Here is a 12,473-nt window from a genome sequence, read left to right as displayed (position 1 = left end):
AGGTGAGCTTATAGTATGAATGCAGTCTGGGAAAATGTTGCACTAAATTTGTGTGAAAAGGGCTGAGTTTTGTTTGCTGGTGCTAAGGATTATAGTTGGTTTTATACACTGAAATATGTTCTTGTCTTTGTTCACAGGTTAGGAACGTTACATAAATTCTAGCATAAAGAAGTTTTGTTTGTTTGCTTTTACCTCAACCTTACAGACAGGAAAATATCTCAGTCCTTATTTTCTTATTTTAAATTCCAGATAACCAGTCAGGATGCAAAGGCAAGTCTAACTAACACAGGAGCTCAACTACATTACAGTAACAGCCAAAGCAAAACCAAAAACCGACCAAGGCTGGAAACTCATTATCACTGCTGTTTAGTTATTGACTCAGTTGCAGGCACATATTCATGATTCACAGTTGATTCATTAAGATTTATTGATGAAAAAAAGTAGAGGGGCGGATACATCCATGATACACATACTTCACGGTGAAAAAAAGAGAGACTTAAATTTGCTGGATATTTTTCAGAGAGCATTAATTCTAGCAAGCATATGGTACCTTTAAAGGTGACATTTCTCCTTCCAAAAATGCTGGCTTGATTTTAATAGGAAATTAAGTCCACAGAATATCTTGGCTAGCAACAGAGCAGTGTTTCTAAACAGTCCTCAGCGTGGATTTACAAACAAAAGCCTCACCCCAAAGACGACTCATCCTGGAGATGGAGCTACATTTGCCAAGCCTGTGTCAGGCTACTCCTGAGGCTGGAGGTACTGTTGCCCACCTGAAGACTGCAGCCCACCCTACGGGGTAAATCAGGGAATCGCTTAACAGCTGCTCTTTGACTGAGTCACTGGCCTTGTAGAAATCAGGAAGGAGAAAGCTTGTGCACTCAGGTCTCACCCAGTTAATCCAACTGAACAAGAGGTGTGCAAGGGAGTCAGGAACAGGGAAGCATGTCCCAGTCCGGTCACACGACTGTAACCCGTGAGTGGGCGCTATAGCCTCCTCCCAGCCGGAGGAGCAGGGCAGGGAGTTCTTTCTGACAGAGGGAAGGAAGGTGTCAGATCCTTCCTCAGACACTCTGTGCTCTTTGATCATAAACTGCAAACGTTGTGCACGCACACTAACAGAGGAGACACAGTCTGGCTGAGATCCAAACCCGATGTTAAAACCAGCAAAGTACGTTTTACACTGCTGCGCAGTTCAAGAACCCGAGCAGTTCTCGCTGTGCTATCACCCAATCCAAGATATAACACAGAGCATCTGCTTGTGCGTTTACAAAGTGGCTTGCTAGCAACACAAAAAAAGCATGACAATCAGTTCTGAAATATATTTTAGAAGAGGATTACAGAGGTCAAACTAAGAAGGGTGTTAAAAAAAGAGTTGGCAGCAGTTATTCACAGTTTTTCACCATAAGAGGACTACAGGGCATCCTACGGAATGAAAAGCAGAGACCCTGACTCACAGCAATTGTGTTATTTATTACAACAGCGTGTTGTGACATCCAGAGGTGAAAGTGGCTTAGATACAGGCCCACAGTAGTTATTAAATCTAATGGTTGCACTAGCGTGTATAGCCTCTGTCTTGAGAAGTCCTCACCTTTTGAAATTAGGGGGAGATATACGATGAAAGGATCATTCTACATTTTCCCTGTCTCCTATTTCATTCTTCTAAATATCAATTATTGGCTGTTTTCAATGATGAGGTGCTGCGCTGTGTAGACTTCTGGTGGAAGTGACAGTATAGAAAGGAGTTCATAAGCACTTCATATCACTTCTCTATTGCCTTTGGGCAGATAAAAGTGACTTTGGGAGCAGAAAAAAAATATCAAGTCAATAGCAATATGATCAGTTGCCACAGAGCAGGTCTACAGATGGTATAAATTACTGTAGTTCTCACAACTTCCTTGGCTGCAGCAGAGCAATGGCATTTTAGATCATCTGCAAACATGGCCTCTCTATTGATACAGGTCAGGTCACAGGGTGTGGGATATCCTCAAGTCCTTTCTATTCACTAGGCAATGTGGGAAGAATTAAGCTGTCCTGTTTCTTTCCTTGTAGGAGGGTTCTTCAGAACAGCAACACCTCAGTGACAGATCAATTGTGCTCTTAACGCACCTGAAGTGCTAAAACATAGCTCCAACGCAGAACACCCAGAAAGAGAGCACTTTGATCATCAGCTTTCTGTCTGCGGTTCAAGAGCGTATTTTTTCCCCATGGTTCAGTGATTCCAGGAACGGTGATCGCAAGGTCAGAATTTCTTGTATCTGTTTGAATGCTTCTTGTGGAGCACTTACTGGTCCTGTGGGACCAGACGAGACCAGAGCTTGTACTGTTGTGTTGGGTTGGTACCTGCCAGCATTATCCAAGTACGTCTTTGTACGGGGATGGGAAGACAAGCCTTTCCTCAGGTCTAACAGTGTCAGTGCAATCTCTGTACTGTTAGTCTAGTTTTGGATGTATGCACTCAGAGGCCAAGTCTCCAGTGAGCGGCTGGTGCAGCTCCTCCGACATACCCAGAGCTCATCCCCTTCAGAACAGCTGGCAATCTGCCGTGAAGTATGGTGTGCTCATCTCAGAAAATGGGCTGACTACCTCTACTAGCAGATTATGCGCAATTTAAATTTTCAAGCGCGTGTATACTTTGCTTTTCTAGTTTTCCTTTGTGTGACAATTTTAAATTTTAAATACAAGGTGTCTAACTGCACAAAAATAAAAAATGTAGCTCATGTCAGAAGTGAAATGCATGGTATTTTATTAACTTTTAAAGTGTAAATACAAATGGATTTGATGGTGTGCCACACAGAAGTTATTTGCAGTCACAACTTGCCTTCCAATTGCTGCATTATTTTTTAAATTTTAACTTTTTACAGAGTTTGAAAACTGCGCAATACTTGCTGATGGGCAGTAGAAAACTGTAACCCTGTGGAAAGTAGTAAGTGCTTCTATACATCCTTTAAGAATGCTCTTGATTCAGAAGTTTTGTTCTTCAAAATCACGTTGCCATATACCGCTTCACTGGGGTATTTGTAAGTAAATATACTCGGGCAAAGAAAAGGTATTTTTTACTTAGGGCAACCCATGAACTCAATACTTTCAGTTGTATATCATTAACGTTTTGTAATATAAGTCAATGTATTTTGGGAAACCATTCCAAAATCCATTACGATGCACTAAGGAGGTCACTCTAAATCTCTTTTTCTGACACCCTTGATTAACAGGACATTGCAAAGACACAGCTGAAGTCTTCACATGGCATAAACGTCCCAGACCTTTATAGGGACTGAGTATTATCAACAGTTACCGGTGTAAAATAGGGAGATTGTTAAGAGAGCCTGAAGCTAATTCATTACATTTTTTAGAAGACATAAATACTGATGTTCTTTGTGCCAAATTCACTGAGAATTATTAAACTATGTAATTTCAGTGTCTACTCCCTGAGCTCCCTTAGTTCACTCGGTAAGCAGACTCCATCTCCGGCAGAACTCACTCAGTGCATTAGTAATTCAAGAATATCCTTGTTACCACACAGGAAGCTATACATGCATGATGCACATACTTCAGTATATCAAGGTGCCAATTAATATATTTTCCATGCATTCAGTAATTACAGCTCTTGCCTTAGGTCTACTAATGTCACACACACACAAAAGTCAAATTGTAATTGCAAAAATAAAATTTAGAGGTGCACACCACAGTGGTCTCTTGAATAGGTATTCCTGATGAAGCAACACAAAAATGTCTTAAGTCTGGGATTCTTTCCAGAGAGGATATAATATTTACTTCAGTGGCATCCAGATCGAGAGACATGTGAAGACCTGATGATTCCCTGGTTTCTAACCAGCTTATTAGCTACTTCCTCTAATTTGTGATACCATCTTTTATCTGTGGCATGGCCTCACAATCAACTTTGATTAGCAGTAAGAAGCAGGCAGTCAAAATAGCTTCCATTAAAGTTCTTCTTATGACCCAATCCACTGGGTCCTGAAACAGGCGTTTCTAACCAGCTTATTAGCTACTTCCTCTAATTTGTGATACCATCTTTTATCTGTGGCATGGCCTCACAATCAACTTTGATTAGCAGTAAGAAGCAGGCAGTCAAAATAGCAGTCAAAAATGGAAAGTCATTGCTAGAAACATTTCCAATTAAGCAGGTTCTGACAGTTGTTCTTCCTCCCATGAAAAAAAAAAACCAACAAAGCAAAGGTATTTGTTTCCAAACTGAGTAATACGATGCCAAACACACTCTGAACTCCAACTTCCATTAAAGTTCTTCTTACGACCCAATCCACTGGGTCCCGAAACAGGCCATAATGTGCTTTAGTATGGCTGTTAATGAACCATTTCAAATGAATACTGGATACTGAAGGAATTACATGCTGTGTAATTGATCTAAAGAACAGATTAGGACCGGTGCTATTTCATTAAATCTTATTAGCTCTGGCTTAAGTACTTAAAACTGCAGCTGTCCTATGTCGGATAGATTACACCCCTTGTCACACGGCAAGAGAGGTTTTCATCTGCTAGAGCACAGCTTTTAGAAAGGAGCAGGGTGATGAACAGAAACCTGAACAGTTTCCAAAGGACTGTGGAAGTCTGATCTTCAGAGATGCTAAGCCCCAAATTATTCAGTGAGATGAGATAGTTCAACACCTTCAGAATATGTATGAAGAACCGTAGTTTGTTTCCATTTTTTTTTGTATCAGATCACTTCCATGGAACCAGAGTTTAGCTTTTTCGGTTGTGGGATAGTCCTGAAGAGTTCTCATGACTCACGAACGACGACAGTACAGATCTTTATGTAATTGCAATGGAATCCATTGGGTCCTTCCACAACACCTGTTTTAGCTCTTCTGTCCCTTAGTTGCTTTCCCCTGGAGTTTAGTACACCTCAGGAACAGTGAGCCAATAAAACTAGAGGACAGTTTGGGCTGAGGAACAAATTGCTTTAATCAAGCCAACAATAAATTCAGCTTGGAAAACAGTTTATAGCTCTCAAAGGAGATAGGGCTTTTTTCCCCTCACAGGTCCCAAACTAGTTTTTAGGGATCTTAACATGTTTCCAAAAGCTGTTTTCTTTAACTGGTTTGCCTTTGACAGCAGTGTGCCAGACTTGGTGTTCCTTCTCACCTTCTGTTCTTCTGTCCTATGACTTAGTAGTTAAATCCATAATCTCCTAAATCAAACAAAAGAGCTACTGAAGATTCCAGTCTGGATTTTCTTTACAAGGCATATTACACTACATTAAATACTTTTTGTATTATCTGAACTGCTGCAGCGTGGGCAACAAGACTGAAAATTTGAAACAACGTTAAGCAGAACTTCAGATTACCCGAAGGGGTGAATACTGACAAGAGACCCATAGACTTTGGTTAAAACAGACAATATTCAAGGATTTTTAAATTATTATTCCTTTTATGAGAGAGTATTTGAGACTCTCTCTCACATGCAGAGTTACCATATTAATACAGTCAAAGCAGTGTTTCAGACAGATAGAGACTAAAGTAAAAAGAACCCAACAGATGTATTTTTCAAATGTAAGAGATTTTTTCAATAAATCTTAAAAAAAAAAAAGACAACTGTAGAAAATACCAACCCCACCTTTGAGAGTTATTTGAATTCTTTTGTATTATTCTGCAAATCTCAGAGCCATTTAACTATCACAAAAATCTGCTTTCCTTCTTGTATTGAAAGTCTGATTATTTCAAGCCTTCCACAGTCAGTGGCCTCTGGACTCAAAGCTTGCCAGGGCTGACCACCTTAAGTTAGATGGTGTGGCCATGTTCAGATGCTTTGCGCTGGGCACTGAAAGTGCAGTAATGAAATTATGAGGACGACCAATTCGTTACGGTGGTGTCATTGTGAAAGGGTGTCATGCTTGCTTGAAATCCTTGCCAGTAAACGCAGATCCACCTGGGCTTCTCAGCTTAAAAGCTCCTAAACCGCAAATGCAACACTCCTTTTAGGACAGTAAATTTAAAACCAGATATTCCTCCAAATATTCAGCTTTTCTGTTTCATTTACCCAGCATTTGAAAGGCCTGCTGCCCCACTGCTAACCAAGGATCAAGTGTACACTGGCAATTCAAGACGAGGCAAAAAAAAACCCCAGCATGTGGCATATTTGCTTCTGTTGAGTACCGTATCTTTATGCTCTAACAGTTAGGCATTTAGTAGCCACACTGATGCATGATTACTTTCAACCTCCATACAAAATCGCTAGCACTTACTCATCGGAATGACTACAAATGGTGTGAATGACCTGTCACTTTACCCCCAAAAAAGTTCACCTGGTAAAACCGTCTTTCCCTTCTTCTGCCTTTTACCCTCCCTCGGCCAAATATTTCAGAGCAGAAGTCCATCAGAGTAAACAAAAGAAGAACACCGCTTTCATACAATTTCTCCCTTTTAAACTGTATCTGGAGAGAAGATGAAAAGTCACTTACAAACAGAACTCCTGTACAAAGCGTTCAACACCTGCTCCAGAGATGGTAGCTATCCTTTTAAACTGTCTAATAGGTTAACATAAGAAGGTTAAATGCAGGGCAACTGTTCCCATTTTATATTTAACCTGAAGCTTCCTACCTGTTCAAGACCTGCAGGAAGGCTTGAATTCTGAGCTTGTCCATAATTTTTTTTACTGTATTTCTTGATTTATTAAAGATGCTACCTCTCCCTGCGGGCCTTATTACACTGTTCCAGAGTAACATTCTGTGTTCAACTAACCATAAACTTGGAATTCTAACCTTTTTTATATTTAGAATCTCACCCAGAATTATTCTTTTGTATGTATTCATGCATAAACTGATCCACACGACATACATAAAGATTGGCAATTAGCCACAAATAAACTCCAGGAGAATTGGCTTTGTATTACATATTGCACAGTCTGTTTCAGAAATAAAACTGGGGTAAAGTATAGTGATACGCTTTCTATATCCCAACCAAGAGTTGACAAGAACTGATGGATTTTGCATGTTAAAAGTAAATATTTTATTACATATCATGCCCTTGAAAAATTAACTTTGTTTCCATTTTATTTTGTTCAGCATGCCTTGAAATAGGAACGGCAAAAGCTCTTCAAGAAACAGATCACCAAGATTCATGGTACTGCAGTGCCTGCAATTACCTATTTTCCTGGCTCGGTAAAACAAAACTTTTCTTTTTAAAAAACACTATAAAATACTAAACAGTGAAGTTAACAGATAGCATCTCTGTCTCTCCTTCATCACCCTCTGTAATGAAAAGCTGTCTGCCATCGACCCACATCCAAAGCCTGCTGACATTGTCAGTGGTCATCAACGTTGACAGCCGTCTGGATAAGGCCCCGTCATTGCTCTGGCTGCCTGTGCACAGATCCTGCAAGAACCACTGGATGCAGTATTAAATTCAGGTTCACAGAGAAGCTGTCAATGGGTTAACTACAGTAAAATATTTATAATTCAGAGTAACAGTATTTATATATGCTGCCTTGTTCTCGCTCTAATTTGCCCTCTTATCACTAGATTTTTCTTTGTTTTCCAAATACTGAAAAGACTTTGTTGGTTTGTTCAGGAAATTTGTCTAGACAGTGCTCACAAAGTGTATTTGCTGACATTTGACATTTTCACAGGATGGGTAACAAATGGACGATTCAAGTTGTTAAATTCCACAGATGGCACCTAAGTCAGTCAACTTATTTTCAGAAGTAATGAGTATCCAGCTTCCAAGGCAGTCTCTGAAACAACACAACAGTGCACTTGCACACACAGCACTGCAGAACGACAACCTTGCACTTAGGTACTCAAGGCTTCTGCACCAACCGAGACCTTTAGAAATGTATCCATCTTCTAGGATATTTACGGCCTTGAAAGAGTTAAATATGCAAGTGCTGTATTGTGATGCCTTTACAGGCAAGAAATTGAAAGTGTGGCAATATAACGGAGCATGTGGCTATTTACCTATTCAACATTTACCTGTGTCTAACTAGAAGAGGTCTCTAAAATGCTGCTTTTTAGCAGCTTGAAGATTGAGAACCACCTGTAAACATTTGCGGAACAGTCTCTTTCTAGAAACAGAGACTCCTAAACAATCAACCTTGAAATTTATCATATATTATATTATATTTCCAGTGTTATTTACAGATCTTCTTGTTTAGTACAATGAACCAGACATGCTGAAAAGGTAGGGTTTTTCCAGTCCCCTTTTATATGAAGTACAATAAAAAAGGCACATGATTATTCACCATAGGAGTTGTGCACCAGTCAATAACTTAAAGCTAAAAAGCTACCCATCAGAGAACACTCTTTATGAGGCAGTATTGGGATCTCTCCTTTGAACTCATCACAGAAACATCTGTCTATTAATTCCTCTAGGAGAGCTTAAAGAACCCACTTTTCTGTTGTGTTCTGATCCTCACAAGATTTCCAAATCAACAGGAAACTCGTTAGGCTTCCCAGGTCATCTACCAGAGTGAGGAAGGGTCAAACAGGCCATGTATGTGTCTGCTTTTGTTTTTCTTCCTTTTTTCTTTTTTTCTTCTTTGAATGCCCAACTATGGAGGACTCTTGAGAGCCAAGTCCTGTTCAAACTAATTTGCTTTAGGACAAATGCCTTGCAAGATATGGCACACTGAGCAACGGACACCCGCAGGAGAGGCAGCTTCTCAGCCCCAACAGTCAATGTCGGCCATGTTTTATCCAGTTTCTAATCATCCACTTTTGCCCCGAGCACCTTTGTACAACTAATCTGAGCCCAAAATTTGCATCCTTTGACATTTCCACTTCTAGACAACGGCCAGTGTCTCTGCTGATGATTGGACCGTTCTGACAGAAAAGAAGAAAAAAGAATAATTAGAAGAAGGAATAGAAAAGGTGGAAAGACTAGAAGAAAAATAGTGCTATAAATCCCTAGAAAGTGCTATAAAATGCCTGGAAAGTTCAGTATGTATATGTGTGTGTGTAGATATATATCTGTATCAAGCTATAGAAGTCCCTAGAAGGTGCTAGAAATTCCTAGGAGAAGCTAGATAATTCCATACAAAGTGCCAAAGCAATTCCTTAATAATTCCAGATTTCCAATCCCAATCCAGGAATTACTGGAAAATTCCCCAGAAATAACTAGAAAAATCTCCAAAAGACACTAGAGAATACCTACAGACCCTAAGGTATAGGAAATCTCAGAAGCTGTAAGAATGCCTTTGAAAGTCTAAAAAGTATTGGAAAGCTCTGATCTAAAAATTCCCAGAAATATGTTAAAAAAATCCTAGAAAAGTTCAAGGAAAAAAAAAATATTCTTAGACATTCAACAAATGTTCTGGTCAATCACTACAGAAATGATGAATATTCCAAGGAAGGATAATAATATAAGTAATAATCCTAGTAACAGCATAAGAAAATTCCTGGGTAGCACATGACCTATGGACTATTTCTAGAAGGCATAAGGGAGGATTCCTAGAACTGACCTCTAAAGAGCTTCGTTTTCACTAAATACCCTCTAGAACAGCATTCTTCTCCAATTTATCTCTGCAAGGCTCCCTGAGCTCTTCCATACCTGTGTGAAATCCCAGAACCTCTGTGCTGGCCTCAGGACATCTTCGCACTTCTTCAGGGTCGGTGTCCTGCCCTTCCCGTCATCGACCAGGCATTTGGAGTCGGGCAGAAAGGCTGTGGAGCCCAGCGGCCCCAGCTGCAGGACGCCTTCCGAGCTGTAGCGGACAAGCTGGGGAAGGAAGGGAAGGGAAGATTTTAACCACAGTCCTGGGAACCCCAGCGACAGGGCACGAAGCCGACCTGCGGCTGCCCTCCCCGCCAGCTGCTGCCCCGCGTTCTGGCAAGGAGCCCTTCATCCTGCTGCGTGCTGGGACCTTCCTGCTCTGCCACATGCCACCCGAGGGCAAAGCCTGGGAAACTTTTACCACCACAGGGTCTCTCAGAGGACACAAGTTTCCCTTCTTGCACCTCTGCTCCCCAGCATTCCCTACCCACTACTTTACTGCAGAAGGGCAATCAGGAAAGTGAAGTCATCAATATGTAAATCATACCCACTCAGCAGGAGCTGATTTAACAAGGACACGATGTCAATTTGCCATGCAGTTTGTTCTTAAGAGCTCTGTTAGAGGCTATTGATAGCAACAAGTCTAATTAGTCTTTGTAAATAAATGTTATTGAAAAAATCCAGCCATGCAACCAATATCCAAAAATATCAGAAAAAAAACCCCAACAAAATAATGAGGGAAATAGCAAATTTGCGGACATATGCTTCAGGCCTACATAATAAAGCATCACACTGATATTTCAGTTTTGTGTAAAACTGAACAGGCCTAACTGTTCTGCAATTTAGTGATGTGGTAAATGCTACTGGCTGTAATTAGAGGCTTCAGGTGAGGGCCATTTATTATTTTAGAGGTTTCCTTTTAATAAAAACTTAAGCAGGCACAATCATTCATGTTAATTTTTACAGAAGTGTCATTTTTTTTTCAGCTTTCTTCTGTTTTAGGTGATGATTTCACATGCCTCAAGTCATTCACAGAAAAATGGCCCTCAAGAATCTGTGTGCAGCAGGGGAGGTCTCTTGGTGGTCTCTTGGAACCTCAGTCTGCCGGAATATATTTTATTACATTAATACTGGACCAGAGGAACACATTCAAGACATAATGTCTGGAGATACAATTGTCACAATACAAATAGGTGGTGGAAGAGAACTGCTTTGCTGCCTTTTCCTGTAAGCAGAAGGTAGCTGCCCATTTGCATCCTCAGGCCGTCACGTTTTGGGTCAGAGAGGGGGGTGACACTGCTCCTTCTCTGAGCACCATGAGCTTCTGGGCCGGCACAACCTCCCGCAGAGCAGGCGTGGGAAGGGACACAGCCAGCACAGAGCCTGCAAACTCCTGGGAGAGCAGGCAGCAGACATAACCCCACATCTCAAGGCACTGGAGTTAAAAAAGGCTTTTCCTAGGGATGTACTATGGACCTTGACAAGTCTCTTGCAACCCAAGAAGCCACTGAAGAATTGCTGGATGGCTGGAGCACACAACCTTGATAAAGGAAGGTTGATTTCAAGCTCTCTATTCTGCCTCCTCCAGATCTGACTTTTATCTACTGCAATTTGTTTCAATCTGTATTCTAATAAAGCCTCCAAGACTTAAGGGTGGTTTTAGGATGCTCATTTAGAGGAAAAAGGAGCTCTGTCAGCTCACTCGATATCACGTTGCACTGAGATAGCTATGACAGTGATGGAGTCTGCATTTATAAGTTGCAAAAATTAATAAGTAATCCCCTTAATTACAGCTACTTCCTAGATAGCTGAGGGAGAGCCTATTGAGGGAGATCTCAAAGCACATTAATGCACGATGCTAGTTTGGCAGCAGGCCATACGTCGGATCAGATGTATCTACTTCTCAGTTCTCCCGTGTTTAAATCCAAGTCATTATATCAGCATAATATTTTGCCCTTCTTGCCCCAGAAGGAGTCAGATGCAGCACCCAGGTGCCAAAAGACAGCAAAATGAAGTCAGCTACATGGCTGGTGTGCTGTGAGGCAGGATGCTGCAGGGTGAGGATCAGAGCCACTGAAGAAATGCAATTATCACCCAGGAAATTCACTGCCTGTCTGGTCTTATTGCTGTTATATGGCTGAAATTACTTAACAAGAAAGGGAAGGAAGGTCAGAAGTGCCTGCCATTTATTGGATGCTACTGACCAGTGCATGAGATATCATTAAGAGTCAATCAAAAACCCTTGAATTAAAGTCTAGCTTTCCACCGCCATCCTTATTAACCTCAGAAGAACCATGCTGTGAATAATCACATCTTGCTGGTGGTAAAAAGAGCATGGTCTACTCGCTCCCAGACCAGACAGCCTTTGACAAACTATGTGTTCATTTTCCCACCTGCCACCTCTGTTCAGAGCAACCACGTGAAGCTCAGAGTTAGAACACAGCCTGTATCAGAGAAAGCAGAGGGATAGCCACACGAGGATTCTACTTGGAATGAACAATGCCATTGTTGAAGCACTGCCTACACACACACTAAATGGAGACACCCTTTTTATTGCCTTTCACAATAAGGGGATGGGGGACATCAGTAAAAAAAGCTCAAGCAAGCAAAGTGATTCAAAATATGAATGGACTGCCAGCTCGGACAAATTAACTTCCTCTTTTCCCATAGCAAGGAGGGGAAAAAAAACCAAAAACCACGACCCTACAAACTTTTCTTTTTTAAAGTAAAACCTGTCTGTGTATTTCACACTTCTCCTATCTAATGGGTACCCAGCAGAGTTCAAATGAACTGCAGGCATGGCTCAAACGTACACTGACTGGGAAACGTGTTCATCTTGCAGTCTTCATTATACCTCTCCAGGTCCCAAAACACCACCTAGCAACCTGGTTGGCCTTGCCTTGTCCAGAGAATCAGAACCACTGTTTACAATGGACTACCTGCTCTGCAGTATAGGATCAATTTTACCCATGGTTTACCATGGGCAGCATTTTCTGTGTTGATGTTACA

General features: G+C 41.1%; 1 protein-coding gene across 1 annotated transcript in view; it reads right to left on the bottom strand.

Moving 5' to 3' along the window:
• Positions 1 to 8,503: 8,503 nt before the first annotated feature.
• Positions 8,504 to 12,473, bottom strand: part of GALNT9 (polypeptide N-acetylgalactosaminyltransferase 9) — a 15,991-nt gene continuing 12,021 nt past the window's right edge. The window contains exons 4-5 of the mRNA XM_010158220.1: positions 9,522 to 9,689; positions 8,504 to 8,794 (exon numbers count right to left, since the gene is read on the bottom strand). Of these exons, the coding sequence (XP_010156522.1) occupies positions 8,648 to 8,794; positions 9,522 to 9,689 (315 nt within the window). The 3' untranslated portion in view covers positions 8,504 to 8,647. The remainder of the gene's footprint in view (positions 8,795 to 9,521; positions 9,690 to 12,473) is intronic.

Source organism: Eurypyga helias, unplaced genomic scaffold (genome assembly GCF_000690775.1).
Source record: "Eurypyga helias isolate BGI_N326 unplaced genomic scaffold, ASM69077v1 scaffold389, whole genome shotgun sequence".
Taxonomy (NCBI): Eukaryota; Metazoa; Chordata; class Aves; order Eurypygiformes; family Eurypygidae; genus Eurypyga; species Eurypyga helias.
The sequence above is the reverse complement of the archived record's forward strand: the minus strand, read 5'-3'. Positions and strand labels throughout refer to the sequence as shown.